Raw genomic sequence first — 21,518 nt, 5'->3', positions numbered from 1 at the left:
TCGCTGTGACCTAACTGATAATCTGTTGCCTATGAATGAAGTTCGTTGTGATCTACTGCTTGCAAAGGAGTTCGCTAACCAAGAAGGATATATTTCGCATTTACTTGAAACTGCATTATTGATACTGTGAGAGGTATATGTCTTATTTATAGGAGAGCAACCACTCCTAATCAAGTCGGCTTATGATGAATTAATAACCTTTAATTTATTTGCATCACTTTAACCGAAACCCTTTATTAGATAGGGTCGGCCCTATTCATGTAAGCATGTTATCTTGCACGTAGCGTGGTATTGAGGAGTAGCGTGGTGTTAAGGAGTGCGTGATGTATAGAGCCCAGCCCTAAGAGTGGCATGTGGGATGAGAAGGGCCCAGCCCTAAGAGTAGCGTGTGAGAGGAGAAGGGCCTAGCCCTTGGCGGATTCCAATGTTGCCTTAAGGCAATTGGAATCCGCATTCTACCTGGTTACAATCAACACTCCCTCTTAACTAGGGAGAAGGATAATCTTACAACCTGGTTACAAGATTAGGGCCCAACCCTAAGTAATACATACAATGTTTAAATTGTAATTTGAACTTAGCTGTCAACTTCAAATATTCCTGAGAGAGGATCACAACAAGTAGCCACAAATAGTAGCCCATAGTATCCATCTTGTACTGCCTGTGGAGAGTGGATGCGCACTTGCAAGTCATGAGTACATGCACAATTATTCATGCACATCATGGAGTCTTTCCATGCCATCAATCGCGTATATCCATCATACATTGTTTTACCTCAGTCTTCTCCCAAAGAAGAATGTAACATCATAATCTTCCATCTTGCACCCAATCATAGAGTGGAGATACATAATCATTGCTCTCCATAAGCATGGAATCAAAACATAGTCCTCCATCTTGCACACAAGCAAAGAATGGAATAAACATAATCGAAATATTTTAGTCTTCCATCTTGCACACAAGCATAGAATGGAACTACATAACATAATCTTCCAACTCGCACACAAGCATAGACTGGATCCACCTTACATTGCCCGCAAAGGGTGGAGAGGATTTTTTCTACCATCTTACATTGCCCGCAGAGGATGGTTAACAATTATACTTCTCCTTGAGAAGATTACAATACCATCTTACATTGCCCGCAGAGGATGGTTACCAATTACACTTCTCCCTGAGAATTTTACAATACCACCTTACATTGTCCGCAGAGGGTGGTTGATACAACACAATGTATCACAGAGGTTGAGACTCCCTCTCAACCAAGGCGGTGTTCTCCATAGCTCCAAGTCTATCTTAAGCTTCAAGAGACTTGGTGAGAACATCTGCAACACAGGATTGTCCTGCCATAAAACACTGAATTGTCAGGTATCACTATACAATTCTGATAATAAATCAAAACAGCATAACAAGAATTTTGAGAAACCACACTGCTTCTCTTGATGCAACACTTGCAACAATGTATTTAACTACAGTAATACTTAATGCAACTGAGGACTGTCCCTGTAGGTCCAAGAGATCGCAGCGGGTGAATGCTTGAAGTGTTTTCCTTGTTCGTAACACTTCTTGACCAATCTGAACCTAAGCAACTTCAGCCCATAATCAATTGTGTCTTGCAAACATCAAAATATGCTTGCTTGCAACAATATGCTTAGCTGAAGCACTCGCCAATCAACCTGCCTCTATTCAGATGAATTTGCAAGATCATAGTTGGCTGCAAACATACTCAACTTCTTCAAGTTAGTTTCCATATAAGTTTACAATCCATAATTTTGACACAACAATAGAAAACTTGACTTAGAATAATTTCATTAGATCCTTGCCACACTTCTAACCTAGAAGTAATGCATTTTAGGTTTAGATCTTCTATCTCAATTCTGAGCTAATTCTTTCTTATATTAAATCATGAGACTATTTTTATGTCAGAGTTTGATCATCAGAATTAACATTTCAAATACTTTAAGGAACAGGTTAGAATCTATACAAATACCCTAGGCTTATCAAATACTCTTTCATACCAAGAGTTTTATTGAAGGTCATAGGGCTCCCTCTTAATCCTCAATATCAGACTGATAGCCAAGCATCATAGATCATAATTATTCATAAACAAGGATAGGAAATGCCAACTTCACCTTTTATGAATTGGACCCATGGTGCAATTATGATCAGGACATATCTTCAAACTTCTTCTAATTGAGTGAGAAGATCCTTATGCCTTACTTCAAAGCTCCCTCTGAAGTCACATCAATCCAAGCTTATGGATTTCTGATGTCAGTAAGGCCTTGCTCCTCGACATACATCACCTACTATATGAGGTTATATAAAAATGACCTTGGGTGAGGATCACAACATTCATGATAAGTTAGATGCGTTCTTTTTAACAGTATAACCAATGATCCATAGAATGCTGAGACAATACTTATATGACACAAATTAAAAGAGCCAGCCTGTAACACATAACCTTGAAAACTTGTACATCACCATACTTCACACTTCATGATAGTAAATACTCAACTGAAAAGTCAGTTTTATGTAACTATTATAGAATCATTCAATTGATAGTCAAAACTCAATCAGATCATAAGTGAGGAAGTAATAATAGAATGTTTACAAGAAATATACTTACCAATGAAGATACTAACCAAGCAATGATAGTAAGAGCCTATACTTCCATGAATCAATAGCAATTAGTAAGCTACAGTATATAATAAGGTAATTCTGATAAGGGATTTCAGATCAACCTCTAGATATCCAACAGCAAATACAAGCATTGAACAATAAATTCCTAACTCATTTATTTATGGCATTAATGAATACTTCATTTACTCAATTAGCAGCGATACTTATGTAACTCTAGATATCCAACAGCAAATACAAGCATTGAACAATAAATTCCTAACTCATTTATTTATGGCATTAATGAATACTTCATTTACTCAATTAGCAGCGATACTTATGTAACTGGCTTATTTTCCCTTACGCACATAGATAAAGGCACACAAAAATTAAACGAAGTTCAAAACAGAGAGGAAATATTCAAGTTCGCAATGTCTTTACAAATATATGAAGTTCAACTTTTCTTCTTTGTTTTGATCTCACTCATTGGAACAATTAAGCACTAGATATTTAATGTGGGCATACTTCCATATTTGATTTTAGTATTTAATTGATCAGGTCACAGACAGGCACGTACACAAAATTTCCCCTACTAGGTTTAGGTCTGTTTTAACCATAATTTAATCTATTTCAAAATACTTATGACTTCAATTAATTTATCAATTATTGATAAGTAAATTGTTCATTTACCATACTAGAGAACTTAATTATATCATACTAGATGATTAATTTTATCATCCATAATTCTTAATGCAAGAGTCAACCTACGTTACTACTTCAGTTCTAAGGAAGAAGGGGATGGCTATGTTACCAAAGCGCTCAGAGACCAAGATACAATAGGCTCCCTCAAGGTTTACAGTTCCAATCCCTTACCCTATCTTGAGACCATACCCTCAAAGTTTACGGGATGCTAATCCTTACCCTATCTTGGGAATCATCCTATTGATTGGATTTAGACTGCCCCTCTTTGGAAACAACTCCATTCTCAACTTTCTTAAATACTGACAGTAGTAACAAGCATTAGGCTATAAGTATACTAACTTGTCCTGTATTATGAATGAAATTAAGTATAACTGTCATACATATTGCAGTCCATATTAATATTATTATTAAATTCTGCATAAGATCATTATTAGGTATCATATATTAAGCATGCACTAAGCACATCCCCATGCATACCACCTAGAACAAAGATGTTACTACCTGTAACTTAAAAATAGTTATGATCCAATCCGATCCGAGGTGATATCACTGGATGCTTTGATTTCTTTCCTTTATGTCTCTCATATGAGGGAGAGGTCACACCTCCTCATCATATATGTTCTTTGGCAAGAGACACACCCTTTCACAATCAGATTTGCAACTCTTATTTAAATCAGATCTTAACCAGTACATAAAGTTGCAACCAAAAATAATAAGCCCTTAACAACAATCTTAATTAACCAAGCATCCTCTTATAATAATTGGTTCAACAAGGACTAAAATAGAAGATTCGTTCATTTAACATTTAATGTTTTCATTGTTATCAAATTCGTCTTATTGAGAGATCCTTATATTTACAAACATGTCATCAAAGAAGGAAAGGACAAGAGACTGAAATTACATGATTAAATCTGATCGCTGGTTAGTACGAACCTATCTCTGATATTTCCATCAAGCCTATCTTCAACTTCTAGCCCCATTAACCTGACCTGTGAATGAGACAACAATCTGGAAATAAAGGAGTACTAATTCTGAAAATTGAAAGTTGATCTAGCCTATAGCTCTGATACCATGTTAATTTTAGTACTTTCAGATTAGATGAAACTCAGAAAATCAAAATTTGTTTCTAACTAGGTTAATTAGATTTATTGGTTTTCAGATTTAAGCATAGTAAGAAATGAATGCAAAAGAGACAAGAAAAAGTTACCCTGGGAAAACCTCCTAGGAGGAAAAACCCAGCCAGAAAAGATCCTCAGATCTGATTATGGTTTTAGATTCAATTGACAATTACACACTTATCTGGAGTATAGAAGTTGCAGTCACAAGGAAGATGATATAGAAGACTACACACCTAGTTTGTTGGCAGTGATCATGATTTACAGTCCTTCTAACTTGTCTTGCTGTGCATGCACCTTTCAACTAGTTCACAGTCCTTTGCTTGAGCCTTCAATGGAGATCCCTGTCTTTGATGATAACTTGTGATCACCAATTAGATCTGCTGCACATACATGGAGTTCACTGTGATTACCAATTAGATCTGCACAACATGGAGTTCGCTGTGGTCACCAATTAGATCAGCACATACATGGAGTTCGCTGTGACCTAACTGATAATCTGCTGCCTATGAATGAAGTTCGCTGTGATCTACTGCTTGCAAAGGAGTTCGCTAACCAAGAAGGATATATTTCACATTTACTTGAAACTGCATTATTGATACTGTGAGAGGTATATGTCTTATTTATAGGAGAGCAACCACTCCTAATCAAGTCGGCTTATGATGAATTAATAACCTTTAATTTATTTGCATCACTTTAACCGAAACCCTTTATTAGATAGGGTCGTCCCTATTCATGTAAGCATGTTATCTTGCACGTAGCGTGGTATTGAGGAGTAGCGTGGTGTTAAGGAGTGCGTGATGTATAGAGCCCAGCCCTAAGAGTGGCATGTGGGATGAGAAGGGCCCAGCCCTAAGAGTAGCGTGTGAGAGGAGAAGGGCCTAGCCCTTGGCGGATTCCAATGTTGCCTTAAGGCAATTGGAATCCGCATTCTACCTGGTTACAATCAACAATTTTCATGCAAAATACTAACAACTCATGCAATGAATCTGCCAAATTGAGAATTCAAATATATAAGGTATAGAGAGTATATTTAGATCACATCCACCAAACCTGGGATGTAACTTTTGGAGAGCCTCAAGTTGATATCCAAGAGCTTTAACTTGTTTTTGAAAAACCTTTGCGCCCTCACATAAAGATTATGTGGGACGTATAAGGTCAGCTAATGTCCAGGTCTAAAATTTATTTTGGATTGCAATTATGTGGCCAACTTGAAATAGCCAATGACATTGCCTATGTCACATGGTGTTCCATGTTCAGTTTTATTCAAAGTTGATGAGCACTGCATTCCTAGATAATCTTGTCATAGACAATTAAAAAATTGACAATTTTGGTCACAATCTTCTATTGTGAATGTTTCTAGATAGATGCCAATAAAATGCAATTACTACAGATACAAACACAACACAGGGATGCTTTTTAAGGTGACAATTTTTAAAATAGGTATAGTAATTTACTCATTGTATATCTGGTGTCATGATTTCCTAGGGTGGAAAACTGTACTTATTTCACTTTTCTTTCTCAGATTTGTTTGTTTGTTGCTAATGAATGTGCAATTGGCATGACAAAATTCTGATGTTTCAAGCTACAAATACAAAACACAACATAGGATGCTTTTTAAGGTGACAATTTTTAAAATAGGTGTAGTAATTTACTCATTGTACATCTGGTGTCATGATTGCCTAGGGTAGAAAATTGTACTTATTTCACTTTTCTTTCTCAGATTTGTTTGTTTGTTGGTAGTGAATGTGCAACTGGCATGACAAAATTCTGATGTTTCAAGTCTCAACTCACATTGTAGATAAACTCAACAAAGTCTAGAAGATACCTTCCCGTTGCTCCGTAAGCAAATATAGTGGCATTGAGGCCTTGAATGACTCCACCAATCATAGGCAAAATTGTAGTTTTGTACACATCCTGACAATTAAACATGATAAGAATATGGTTGCAAATTAAAAAAGAACTTAATACAATTATCCACAGTTTACAAATTTGAGACTACCAATTTAACAGATGAAATGCAGTATCCATTTTCTTGTTAACTTCTTTTTATTTTAAAGGTCTAAAATGGAGCATTCTACTTTCAACAACAAAGAGAAAGAAGATCTCAAATCAGGCAATTTTTTATGTGTGAAAACAAAAATCGAGTGATAGTTATCGCCCTCTCATGAAATATAAACAAATTAAAGCCCAAAATCAAAGGATCAAAATTTGATAATTTTTGCAGATAATTTATTAGTTAGAGAAGATGCAGCCATACCTATATAAAATGGGTACATTGCATTCGTAATTCACAGCATATACTATGAGATCCCTAAGCTATTACACTACCATTGTCATTATGAAAAAGCGAGAGTAGTCCAACTATGGCAGAGAAACATAAAAAGAACTATGCACTAAAAATGCTGACCCACGAAGAGGAGAGAGAATAAACCAATATTGGCAGTTCAACATAATAAGACATACAATTAATGATGCACACTAAAAATATGAATGCATCCTCTAAAGTCGATATTGCTTCCTAAGAATATTAAATAAAAAAACAATTGAAGATTATATTTGTTCATATTTCATATTTTATATAATATATGTATTAGTACCATGCTCTCTCTTCAACTCAATATAAAGAACTCATAAATGATTTCTAGAAATGCATTCAGTAAAATGATAAAACAGGGTAGATAAGCATCAATAGTTATGAGTTGCATTGTGAACTTTGTGAAAACTAGCCCATAGTTATAAAGGACAAAAGTCCATTTGTCAATAAGGTTTTCTAAGTTCTGTACCATGGTAAACTGTAAGATGCTTGCTTTTAGATTCATTACACATAGTCCCAAAGGCTCCAAAATACAGACAGTGGAAGGATGAAGATCCGTCACCCTTCTTATGTGTCCTGTAAGATTCACAAAGGTTTTTTAAATTTTTACAAACAGAATCAAGTTGAATGAATCATTGATTTTTACAAACAGAATCAAGGGACTAGAGGAAGAGTGATAGGGAGAGAGATAGGTCTAGAGTTCACGGGAGATGAAGAGAGTGAGATAGAGAGAGCGAAAGAACGTTGATAGGAACCTACTGATTACTGAAATTCGACTAAGTGAAAATTTATAAAATCTTATAAAACCTAGAATCTACATTACAACTTCTAGAGATTTGAAACCATTCTCAAACATTCTGCCAATATATACATGAAATATAACTTACAGTATAATGTGTCTTATACTTAAATGTTATATTTCTTGTATATATAATGATGAAGAGAATGAGATTCGACTTGAAGACAAACATGGGGAGAATACTAATTGGGCATGTCATAAACTAAACAAGCATTGAAAGGTTGTAAGTTTTATTAAAAAAAGCACCTAAAATGTCAGTGAAACGCTTTACAATTTTGTTTTGTTTCTTAAATCTTTTTTTAATTTTTTTCTCCCCAATCTTGACCGAGTCTTGTGAGCCTTGCAAACTCTGCAAGTCTGCCAAGACTTGACCAAACTCGGAGATTCCGAGTCTAGAGTCCCTAGGACTCGGCAGGCTTAGCTTGCATCTGGACTCATCAAGTCTGGGTGAGTCCAAGCGAGTCCTGTGACTATGCTCTCTAGTGTCCCTTCATAAGTAACTGAAAAGGGGTGGAACCCACAAAGTCTTAGGGTTCAAAGTTGGTGAAATTATTTAATTATTAAGGAACCTAGGTTCATTAAAAGCCTATCCAACAGGACCGTGGTGATAATCTAAAACCTTACAATTGTTTTTAGTAAAGCAACTGAACTTCAGTGAGTTAAGGATTCACTCATGGTAGCAAGGACCTAGATGCAAATCAGTGTAAGCACAACGATACGAAATTAATGATAGAATGCAAAGGGGTATGAATGGTTATGTAAGATTCTCCTAATTGGAAAAAATATGGATAATTCTTGAAAGACTGTAGATAAACTACCAGCATACTCATAAATGTCTCAAAAAGAGGCTCTCTAAGCAATTGGCAAATTGTAAAAGGTAAAATATCAAGGTTGTTTGTTGAGTCATAGTCAAGCCAAGAACCAATTTGGCGTCTTCGATTCCCACCACCTCCAACCCCCCTTGCGTAAACCCATCATGCCATTTCTTTCCCATTTACTCTATATATTGTTTAAAATTTGTACCCCTAGGTTGGGCTAACGAATAAGCTTAGGCGTGAGCAAACAAGACCTTGACAATTCACCAGGGTTTGGAAACTTTAAAGCACTTAATTCTACAATCTGTTTTTTTGTTTGTTTCAGAGGAGAATCAGTGACTTCAATTTGCAAAGAGTTACCTCTATAACCCCCCCTGCCTCAGATAACTTAAACTGCCTAGAGGAGGACAAACGGGGGCCCAGGTTTCAAACAGCTGACCTCCCACTGGCATGTCACTCGGTGTTTTGGATAATAATCATATGAAATCTCACAATGCATTAAGGATCTTACTGAAAGTTTCCGAAAAACATCTACATTCTCTTATTTGTTTGAAATGGAATGACATGACCAAATGCCAAGCTAATTTTCAATGAATGAAAGATTATTACTACCATAAAAGTCTGCATACACTCTAATCTCTAACCCTGGGGCTGGGATGGTAGAAAAAAAAAATTGAATGTTACTTAAACGTGAGCAACGGGAGGGCAGAAGACGGAGCAGGTGAATTCTAGTAAATGAGAAAGGTTTAAGACACATACTCGATTTGTCAATTGTGGCCCGAAGGCAAAATCAAAGGCATATATCTTGTCCTTCCTTCTGTTCTGTACACGATCAAGGTAATCCTTGGATGATTCCGGGTCTGAAACAACCACCACCTGTAAACACCACATTACACCAAACCCCAAATGCTAAACAAAACTGACATAAATCCTTTAATCTAATTTATGAGGAGGATTATTTGGCACATTTCAAAATATGCACCTCACCTTTTCATCAGCTACCTTGAGTATTTCCCGGCATTTGCTCTGTTCTCTTGCTGTTAGAGGCCGACATTTAACGGCCACCTGTGTCAACCGATCAGAGAATTAATGTCTAAAACAGGTATAAAACCACTTGAAAACAAAAAACTGTCATCATAAAAAGGTCTGCTGACCAGTAATGTGGTCGTTTGCTTAGATTCAGGAGCTCTGATAGTACGCATCATACAAGACAAAGCGGTATGAATCTCGCCTACATCACCTCCATGCCAATCTAGACATCATCATCGCTGGAAACTTTAAAATCAGGACATCTAATCTCGTGAGAGAACTAGATCAGCAAGAAGAAAAGGACCTTGATCGTGCTTGTTAATTTTATACTTTATAAAAAGTGTGGTTTATATTTTCAACCGTTGCAATCAGGGACCTGCCATCTTAGTAGTTGGAAAAGGAGGCCTAATTGGGCGCGAGAAACTCTCCGTCCGGTAAAAGTCAAAAGACTTAATGCCGTCGATAAATATTCCTCCTAAGCCACCGTTCCAGGTGGATCTTTCTTCATATATTTCCCCCGAGTCTCAAATTTCAGCGCCTCCTGCACGACCTTGGCAAGTGTGAGTTGCTCTACTCCCCTACATTCTTTTCTTTTCTACTTGAGCCACCGCTTTAGCACCACTACATTCCACAAATGTTACAGAAAATTTGCAAAAACTCATGTGCTGGCCTTAAATTGCACTTCGACTCCGAATCTCGCAAGAGCACGAATCCACTGCTTTGCTCAACTATTTCAAAATACAGCAGATTCGGGTTCCAAAAGCACACATCACACAAAAAAATTGTCCAAACTACTCCATTTAGCCACAAGCACACACAAGACTTCCCTCGGAAAACAGCAAAAATGAGCAACTAATCCGCTATACCAATGCACGGCAGATACCAGTAGGGAAGATCCTGAATCCTATGTTATCCAAGCTAATCATGTCAGCATTCATCACATCTCCATCCACCAATAGCAGAAATCAACCGCTCCACCAAAACCAACACAAAAATGCACCAATTTGCTTGTACGGACGCGTCAAATTACTTCCACCAAATATAAACCCCCATTACTGGACTAAAAGCCGGAAGAGGCACCATATTCTACCAAAAATAGCACAATGTGGCAGACACATTTTCCCAGAAACTTCACAAAAATCATCACAACAACTCAATTGTTCCTCTAACAGCAACGAATGCTTTTAATAAAGTGCACGAGAGCAAGTAGTCTATAAATGCCCGAAAACGCGCAAAACCCACTTATCTGCTGAGCAAATCAGTGCGCCAAAATCATACATTTTAAGTTCCAAAAACAACTTCTCACCAAACGTGTCGGATGACATTACGAAACTGAAAGATAAATGAATAATCTGTCCATTAATACAGAATCCAGAACTCCTCTTTATAATCTGTCCATTAAATTTAGAATCCAGAACTCCGCTTTACAGTCGTTCCACATTAATACAGTTTAAGCACAAGAATTAGGTAGCATGAGCACGAGTTCTACTGGGTGTCTGCAGTGCAACGGGAAAAACAAATGTGTGGCGGGAGGTCATATGGTGCAGGCGCAGGGGAAGAGACACAAAGGAGACTCATTAATCGGCAGCAGGCCCCATATGTCCACCGCTTCCTCCATGTGTCATAACCAAGTTGAGGACCATTTAAATTTTCATAACTCGCTCAGGATTTTCCCACGTCAACTCTGATGCGAGCTACGAAAATACATATTAAATTTTATTTATTTAAATTATATTGGCAGAGTAAAATAATTTTTGAATTCTGCTTCCCCGGCCCCACCACCACTAATGTTTATTAATTAATGTAATTATTAATGTCACCTGCTCCTTCACTATTATTGTTTGTTTGTATTAAAATAATTACCGAACTATTTCATTTTATTATTCTTTAATCAATAAGACCCCCAACATGATAGGATCACGTGTATCTAGAATCATATTCACAGTGCTCCACACTGAAAATCATCCATGTTGTACTCATTTTAATATATAATCAAATAAAACCTTTGGAAATTTTTTGGGTATCAGGTACTCCAAGGGCTCTAGGCGCATTTTCACTAATTCTTTAGTTTATTTTTTATATGTTAAATGTCATTTCAAAATTATTGTTATAAATGATTTTGTTTGATTTCTTAATTAAGTAGAATTATATATAATTATGGGAAGTAAATTTGATTTATATTTTTAAAATATAGATAGAATGGAAGGTCACGTCTTATCATGTAAATGAGATTAATCTAATAAATAAAGTATTATGTGGCTGCAAGTATTCACAAAATCATATAACAATCAGAGACGATAAAAAATAAGAAGACAAAATTATAAAACTTATGTTGGGAGGAGGATCGTGATCATTCAAGTTACCCCACCCTTTGTCACATAAGTCTTTTCCATCACCAATAGGCTCACAACCAATGAGAGCATTGGTTTATCTTCATGGGACAATGAATTTGAGATTTCAAGCTAAGACTGAGCCTAAGATATATTCCTTTATGGTAAAATGGAAAGAGTTGGTGATGATTCTGTTGTACTCCATAGATGCTCATTTTGTAATTTCTCGAGCCAAATATTGATGGTAATATTTATTAAGTCCCCTACAACTTGCTAGATATTTTAAGTGATATGCTTTGATAACATTGTACTCAACTAAAATATTAATACAAATAATTTTCAAAGTCCTAAAATACATTAATGTTTACATAGCAACCTTCTTGGCTTAATGTTGAGCTACAAATTTAATTATTTTGCCCTAATCCGACAACCCTAAATCTATGAGTAGGGTTCACCATTAAAGATTGATTTCAAATTTAAATTTTTACCTAGTATTGCTAAACCTTAGAGTTCTCATAGTTTACACATTATTATTGATTAACTAGTAAAAAGAATTTGAATTTATATAATTTAGTTAAATCTAACACAAACCCATATTACAAAACATGATTTATGTATTAACATGAGTTATTCAAGTTACAAAGCAAGCCTATAAAGATATAAAATAGGTTGGAGAGTATTCATTGCATTAATGAGATTGTAATACATTATAAATGTAATTATGGTAGTGACAACAACATCTGAAAAATAAAACAATGTACACCAATGATGGAAATAATGACTAAACAATTGCAACTACAAATTGGAAATAAAATACTAGAACCCATGACAACTATGATGTCATGCATATTATTATCAAAGCTCAAATACAACCTCTAAGTGATATTGATCCTTCAACAAAGAGGGCTTTCATCCTTTAGCACATGAGATTTTCAAAGTTTTCATCCTTTTACCTCCAACAAATTTAAAAATTTGAACACAATTGCTCAAAATTATTTTTAGGTAGGATTTAAAAAAATAAATTATGATAATTCCTCATTTTGATACTAACTTCTTAATATCACCAAAAGGAATGTCGAAACGTATAATAAATGCCAAGATCTAACGACACATACGTGGTTAATAGTATATATACCAAACAATTAAATTGATGTCGTATAATAATACTTGAAACTATACCATGTGTGTTTGGGTGTACTTGAGTGGCAAGGGAAACATTTTCCATGACCTACAATTATCATCTAAAGTAATGATGAGAGCTCTTGTAGGGTTTGAAACCCTACCGACCACATTAATGGTAGCCAAGGTCTTCTCCCATATTTGTACCACTAAAGGTCCATGTGGATCCACATCGCCATTATTAAATGATCATTTTATGCTCATAAAATCTTCTAGAGGGCGCATCATGCAATTGAGCATCAACAATGGTTTGGTCATGCAAGGAGGTAGGTTCAAGGTGATTAGTAAAAAAAGGTGGGAATATCAAAGTTTGGATGTTTGGGGTACTCCATGACTCATACCATAAATTGATGATTGGGGTTTGAATGGGAGTCATGTTGATGAGAGGAAGTTTGACTATCTGACATTTAGGCTTGTGAGGGAGTGGGATTTAGCAGAGAGGTATGACCATATAAAAATCTTTAAACTACCAATGAGATAAGGAATGAGAGCGAATAAGAAATAAGAGGCATGAAAGTCTGGGGAAGCCCAATACCCTAATAGAAATAGAGGAAAGGAAAACTTTGCAACTTTAATGACTTACACAAACTTAGAAAATTACACATGCTTCCACATTTGTAAGCCTTGGGGACCTTAGGCCAATGCAAATATGGGGGAGATGGAGAACACCTACATAAAATTGAGTGAAGGGAGATCTGGGAAACAAGAAATAGGCAATTTGGTCAATGACACAAGTTATTATAAAAAGGAGACATGAAAAGTCTATCCTACTAATTATTGCTTGCCCTCAAACAAGGCAGATTCAACTTTTTTTTTAGAATTACTGATTCTTCTCAAGTCAGGTCCTTTGTAGGTAGTTTATATCTGTTGGATTTTGCCAAGATCAAGAAGTCATTGAAATGTACATGAAAGAGACATAATATGGGATAAGAATAAACTGTATTCTCATCAATAGAAAATGATCAACAACTGTTGCATACAATGTAGATGAGCCTGCTTATATAGGCAAGGCTAGGGATATGTATGAGCACACAAATATGACATGTGGCTCAATAAGAAACAAGGGTAGGTAGGAAATAGGTGTGGGTAGGTAGGAGAAATAATATAATATTCCACATGAGGTGGATCACCCACCGAAGGTGGAATTATCACTCCACAATAAGTGGATATGATAGTGTAATAACAAGATCAACACCATAAGAGGTGGAATTTCTCCTACACACACTATCCCAATGTGGCACAAACACCCAAGTGTCTCATATCCAAACTACTATGAAATGCATTATCCTAAGTAAACTTAAGTAAGTGTAATAATATCCATGATGAATAATTATTTACACCAACAATATCCATGAACCAACTAATTCAAGATGACCCCACGCCCCAAAATTTTCACCATTATGATTTAATGATGGCATTCATTCCCTTTATGAACAACAATCCTTTATCTATGAACACTAAATGAATCTAAAATAGGACATCATAACACCTCTTACCAAGCATGAAAATATTCCAAGAGTTATATGCTAGGACCTATTGAAAGAACACTATGCAAAGTGCAACTATTTAATCCATGCATATGAATTTATACTTTAAAAGATATTTTTTCAAGGTTTTCTTACTACCCTCTAAGGTTTTCTTACTACCTCTAATTCACCCTTTTTGTTATGCCCATTATTGGTGGTTGATATGATGCAAGACTGGATTTGGGATAAGCCATAGACTAAATTTCCTGTAAAATATGCAAATAAACTCAAATCCCATTTGAACCTAACAAATTACAAACACTCACAATATCAAAATCAACTCATAAACTAATTCAAAATACGAATTCAAATTTACATCTCAGTCATAACAAAGTTTTACTTGTTCTGTTATCTTTAGAGCTCACGCTCAGCTCAAAGAATCTTCCTTTCTATCTACAATGCCCACACTCTCCTCTGTCTATTTAACATTGTCATTTTTCAAGGTTTTGCATTCTTCCTCTGTTCAATTGGTTAACAAAACCATACGCTTTCTCTTTTCTTCTAACTATCTCCTACACTTACGTGTTTCTCAACTTTCTGTGCACCATCCTTCTCTTGTCTTTTCTCTCGCGTGGCCTATGCGGTCTCTATCTCTCCTCTTTTCGCAGTCCCTTCTTTTCTCTGTGCACATGTCATATGTTTTCTTTCTACTCTTTCTTTTTGCAACCTTTCACCTTTCTATTTCTTCTACTCACATCCTTCCCTATGCATCTCCCTTCTTATATTCATGTAGAACCTTCCTTGTCTCATATGTCGTCTCTTTTCCTCCTCCTTGCATGCGGTTTTACTAGTCCTGATCTAGCATAGACTTTTATTCACCCTTATTCTTTTACTGTTCTTCTTTGTCTCTTTTGTTTTTCACGGTGTCTCTTCTTCTAGGTTACATCTTCCTCACTGTTAATGCCTCACCTCTCTCTTATCACTCTTCTTTTCCTTCATGTTTATCTCCTCTTGTGCAACGTAGCTCTTCTCCTTTTCTGCCCACACCCTTATTTTCTCTCCATCGCTAACTCTACACATTATCTCTGTTGCGACCCCCTTTTAAAATCTGCAACCAATCTACTTTTACAAATGACTCCTCATTCACCTTTCTTGGCCGATCCCTTTCCCTCTTGGACTACTCAACAGTCACCCATAAGATTTGCGATTTTTGAAGAGATTTTAAAAATACTCATTGATTAATCATGGATTGGTCCATGTTCTAGTCAGTGTGGCCTTTTGCCCTTCCTACGCTGTCCTATTTGAAGAAAATGGAAAGCTAAAGATAGATTTCAGTGGCCACACATTTCTTCCAAGCTGAATGCTGCCCAACGTTCCAAGTTGTGTGCCTTTTTCATTTGTCCTACACTGCCTCTAAGTCAAAAGTAATGGAAACACAGTAGCCAAATACCATACAACCACCTTCGGGTCAAAGTGATGGCAGAATATAACTTCACATATGTGTTGGTTTATAAACTTCTCAATTCCCTACGTCGCTTGTAGCCTCCACAATGGTTGCAAACAAATGAAATCATATACCCTTGCTTGGACAAGTATCTAACGTCCACGTCCATCTAAACAATTGTTTCCATTGAAGTGTTTGTTGAGTGTAAAATCTGCAATTGCCGAAAATTGGACTCTAGCAAATTTGATTGTACAAAGTGTTCTTAGTCTAGAGATGCTAATGATCACCAAACCAAATTAAAATTGGAAAAGTAAACTGGAAATATTTTTAGTCGATTTTGATATCAATTAGTCTGGATGTTCTTCCATCATGATAACTTGTGTTGGGATGAGTTCAATATGTAACAATTAGGATAATCTCTATCAAGATAAACTATTGATTATGTTGTACATATTACTATTCATTTTTTTAGGGCAATCACAAGAAGCCCAATCACTTCTTAGAAAATTAATTCTGCTTGATGATGTGCATTGAATTCAAGATGAGTAGCAAAGGAACATGCATATTTATTTATTTCATCCATAACAATATAGCTAAAACATTTATCATGTTCATTGGGTAGACTCATGATGGGGTCCTTGAACACGTGTTCCAAATCTTGATGAGGAATAAATAGAGGTCACAACAAACTTACCAAAAATTAATGCTCTTTATTCTATTGGTAGTTGATGTTTGTCCTATTGTGCTTGAGATCCTCATTCATAAATGTAATACCCTGAAAAATGGTCATCTAAACCATGAGCCCCTAATCTTGACAACATCACCAAGGTCCTAACCAAAGGCAATTAAATCAATCTTGAGCACACAATTAATTCTTTAATCATCCAATGTCACATGGCAAAATCAATCACTCAATATTAATTAAATATTTATTTAATTAATTAAATCATTCCAAGTAAATCATTTTAAACAATTATCTTATTTATTTTATTAAATATCCTAGCATATTTAATTAAATAAATCAATTTGCCATTAAATCTTCAAAAAAGGAAACAAATCAAGAAAGAGGAATTGGAAATTATGAGCACAAATCTTCAAAAATGGAAATAAATCAAAAAAGGAATTAATTGACAAAAAAGAATTAAAAATTTGAAAAAAGAAAACAATTGGAGATAATCTTAAAAAAAAAAATTAAAAATTGATAGATAATCTCAAAGAAAGCAATTAAAACAATTAAATATTAAAATTGAATGAAATAGAGAATAAATCAGTTTTTTCCTGATTTTAATCTTAAATTTAGTTCAACTTCCTTTAAAATTGATGAAAGCATCCAATCATATCAATTCACCTGGATTGTGCTTCCTCTTGGAAAATCTTGACTGCTCATCATCAGTTAATCTTAGCCGTTGGTTTCTTTCTGAATTTTCTATAAATTCAGGTTCATCTCTCATTCAAAAAAAGGCTGGAGAATATATTGTTATTATTCTGTTTTTGCTCTAGGATTTCATTGAGATATTGAATATTAATTGTTTCATATTGATTAAATCATTTAGTTTAATATTGCAAAATATTGTTAGATTAATATTGCATCCATCTAGCATTCATCATGTTCATATAAATAAAATCCTTCGTCTTGATGTTGTCTAGTCACTGGTATTGCTTATAATCTGAGAGCAATCTTATACTCTCATCTTTTAGAAGGCAATGGGTCAATTTGTTATGGTTTATTATTCATTGATTATATCTGATTAACCATGCATGTAATGACTTGATTGAAGTGTTGTGCTTACAAATACAGGTTCACTTTTCACACACACATTTTTGGTGCCCACCGTGGGGCTCGAACCCACAAATACAAGATTCATAATATTTATTGAACAAATTTAATGTTTGGTTTTTATAACTAATAAACATGTGTTAAATTTGCAAATAAAAATCTTTCTTTTTGTTTGTTCTTCTATGACAATCAAAAATGGCCTTGGTTTGGAGAGCATAACTTTTTTTTGAACCGTTGGATCTAAACCAATTTTTGATATGTTGTGTAAAAAAAGGTTTTCTACAGGTTCACCGAAGGGATTTTCCTAAATATTTTGGGTTTGAAAGTTATGATTGATAGAGTGCAGGACTGTCATTTTACTTATTCTTCTGTGACAGTCAAAAATGGTCTCGGTACGGAGAAAATAACGTTTTATTGAACCGTTGGATCTAACCCAAATTTTAATATGTTTTGTAAATCCAAGTTTTCCACATTTACACCGAAGTGATTTTCCAAATTATTTTTGGTTCAAAAGTTATAAATGACAGACTGCAGTACTATCAAAACTGTCATAACTAGGATAGTCATAAAAATGGAAATTCTTGTTAGATTAGTTTAATTTATAATTTGCATGCTAGAATTTTCTTTTGATGATTTTTTTTAATATTATTTTGGAAACTAATTTTGGGCTTTTAATGTTTGTAGGTTCGCTTGACAAAGAATTTATCAATCAAACATACGCCTGTCAAAGAATAAAAAAACAACATGACTACTGATGCATTGTTTTTGCAGGTTGCCTAAAGAGAATCAACCAAATATCGTGTATTATTTAAATTCATTTTTTTTAGGCACCTAACTTGCTATCTAGTTAATGAACAAATCTGTCTTTCATGTTTTCAGAAAAATCTAAGAGGTAGGAGAGTATGCTCTTGTCTTTTATAGGCAATCAAAAATCTAGACCCTCGAAATTTTTTTCTATGTTTTGAGATTTGTGTACCTTTAGCGGGCCTATCACAGTGGGAAAAAGTAATCACCCTGTGAGAACGACCCAAGTGACTACAGCTGGACCTGAGCATTCCAACTCACTATAATAAATAGGCCTCTGGTGATTAAAGTCTCAGAGGATGGGATTATTTGAGTTTTCTCTTTGAGATCTCTCATATCGAGCATTTTGTAGGGCCTCGTGGTCTCAATCACTTTTACGTGACTACATCTTGTTTCGGTACCTTGTTGGGCTATAGGCCTCAATCATGCTTGTGTGACTTCAAGGGGTAATTTCAAACGGAATTCCTAACTACGAACTATAAGATAGAAGCTACCTGATTCACCTCCGAAAGGTTGATAATCTTTGTGCAAGAGAGATAGTAACTCTCCCAAGACACTTGTCATATCCTACCCCCATTAGCGTTTGGAGTCGGCTAATACGGCGTTGAGAATCCATTGCGTGAGACTCAACGGTCGTATTCTGATTAGCTATTGGGTGTGTACCTAAGTCAGCAAGCAAAGGTTTTCTTCTCTAAGCCAACTTCCATATGGTTAGTGTGTTGTGATTGAATTATTATATATCTTGTGTGTTTTCTATGTTTTCATCCCTAAAACTAAAACTAGAATACCAAAACTGGAGAAAACAACAAACAAAATCAGTGATAAAATCTGTCTGTGTCCAAACTGGTCTCTGTCAGTCATTGAAACATCAATCCTTATCAAAAACTAGTAGTCGTCAGTCATTGAAACTCTGTCAGTCAGAATCTCGTCTCTGTCCAATCCTTTATCGTATGATTTCCTGATTTTGCTAGTCCAGAACAATCAAACCTGTCCAAAATAGTCTACAGTGAGTCTAAAACTGGTTATCATCCTCTAGAGCATAAACAACCTTGATAGTGTACCTTTGTCGTTGCGTTGCATGATTTTGTCGATCATCTTTAAGCTAGTTCAAACAAACATCTTATCAAACCTAAGTTAACTTAGATAACGTCTTACACAGGATAGATCATTCCTGAAACCAGACCAGATCTTAGTTACTTCTCTTAATCGCTACGTTAAATGAACTACTAGCTACAATTTGATCTTGACTTCTACAACACATCTCGCTCTCAGTCCTGTCGGTTAAAAATGTCTATTCAAACCAAAAGCTCTTCTAATTTTTTTGACAAAAGTAAGAATCTCCTGGATACCTTAGCTCCAATTCCCATGGCTACCTATGCTCAAATGCTTCAAGATATAAAGGAAGAAATATATGACAATCCAACAAAATAAATCAATGACTCCATTTGAAAAACAAATGTATGATATCAAGTATGAGAAACTTCAAGAAGTGCTAAAATGATTATGTGATTTGACAAGCAAATACCAACAAATGATTGACAATCAAAAGATAAATCTCAAACAAGCTCATGAGACACCTTCACCAAGACAAAAAGACATCTATTCCCTAGATAGACAGTTTACACCTTTGGGGCAATCTATCGAGTCATCTTTGGAAGAGCTTATTAAGAACAATCTTATCATATTGCCTAAAAAGACCACATGGGGATGTGCAGTTTGAAGTAGTTATTGTGTATATCATAGGAATAACAAACATAAGACTTCAATGTGTATGGAATTAAAACATTGGATTCAAGATCTCCTTGATGATGGTGTCATTGAAATTAAAGATCCTAATGACTCACCTAAAGAAAAAGAAGGAACTACTTCTAAGCATAATCAAAATCATGAACCTATGTCTAGCAAGGCTCCATATGTAGCTTCCATCCCTTCCATGATGCCTTCATCTCCTAAAACTTCTCAGCAACAATCCATACCATCTCCTTCAAACAATGAAACTTCTCATGTTTACCTTCAAGGGCTATCTCCTATGGAAATCCAAGTTAATGGAAATAGTGATACAAGTTCCTCTAAAGATTTAAAAATCCCAAATCCTATGCCATCATACACTTCAATTCCAAACGTACCCACTCCAGAAGGCCATTTCCAAAATGCTTCCCCATCATGTCAAAATATGGAGACCTTCCAAGAATCCCCTACGCCTATGAAAAATCCTATCCCTTCCTTAGAAATGACTCCATGTCAAGAGGATAAACTAGAAAATGGAAGAATAAGTCCTACCATAAATCAAGATCAAGACACCAAAACTCCTCAATCCCATCTAATGATTGAAACATATCCTATTTCACTAGAATCCCATGATGATCCCATTATACCTTTTCACTTCTTCCGAGATGATCCCTTTCCATATCAAGAACAAAGCATCCTTCCAAATCCCATTCCTAATCCACTTCCTAGGCAAGATCATGATGCCTCTTACACCTTTTCAAACAATCCTATTCAAAATGAAGAGTCAAACACCTTATCCAATGGTCCTCTTCCATGTCAAGATCAAAGTATCCCTTCATCTCCTTGTCATAATCCTACATGTTCACTTCATGATCCTATCATACCTTGCAAGCCACCTCCACCTCAAAATGGACTTGCCTCTAGCATCAAAAGTAAGAAGAAACCCTTTGTTAAAAAGATCTTTCAAAGCATGCATTATCAAAGAAAAGGGTTAGACATTCATGGACAAGGTATATTAGAACCCCCTGCTATAAAAGAAAATCTTGATTATTATGGCTACATTTATCACTCTCAAGATGTTGGTATCCCTCATAAATCCTACATTTCTCTAGTTAAATCCAAATATATGCTTTCCCCATCATCACTTCCATCCATTCTAGGTCCCTATATCCCTCCATCCCTTACGAAGGATCAACAAAGGCACACATCTTCGAGTACCTTCCATCCATCTAAAAGACCTCCATATCATTCCTATCTATCCACACATTCTTTTCTCCCTCCAAGCAATTTGGATGCCAAGCATAAAAGTCATAAGTCAAGTAATCCACATGTATTCAAGGATCAACATGTCCCATCTGATCAGCATGTCAAAACAAAGCAAAATATGATCCAAAAAGAAAAAGAAA

At 35.4% G+C, this 21,518-nt stretch overlaps 1 protein-coding gene across 1 annotated transcript in view; it reads right to left on the bottom strand.

Annotated features, from left to right (window-relative positions):
- The window catches only part of LOC131079755 (kinesin-like protein KIN-8B), a 97,573-nt gene extending 86,600 nt beyond the window's left edge, over window positions 1–10,973 (bottom strand). Inside the window, exons 1-4 of the mRNA XM_058017789.2 lie at window positions 9,510–10,973; window positions 9,343–9,420; window positions 9,115–9,231; window positions 6,253–6,341 (exon numbers count right to left, since the gene is read on the bottom strand). Coding sequence (XP_057873772.2) covers window positions 6,253–6,341; window positions 9,115–9,231; window positions 9,343–9,420; window positions 9,510–9,560 — 335 coding nt within the window. The 5' untranslated portion in view covers window positions 9,561–10,973. The remainder of the gene's footprint in view (window positions 1–6,252; window positions 6,342–9,114; window positions 9,232–9,342; window positions 9,421–9,509) is intronic.
- Between the last annotated feature and the right edge of the window lie 10,545 nt (window positions 10,974–21,518).

The sequence above is a fragment of the Cryptomeria japonica genome, chromosome 6, assembly GCF_030272615.1.
Source record: "Cryptomeria japonica chromosome 6, Sugi_1.0, whole genome shotgun sequence".
Lineage (NCBI taxonomy): Eukaryota > Viridiplantae > Streptophyta > Pinopsida > Cupressales > Cupressaceae > Cryptomeria > Cryptomeria japonica.
Note: the sequence above shows the minus strand (reverse complement) of the source record. Positions and strands in the feature narration are given on the sequence as shown.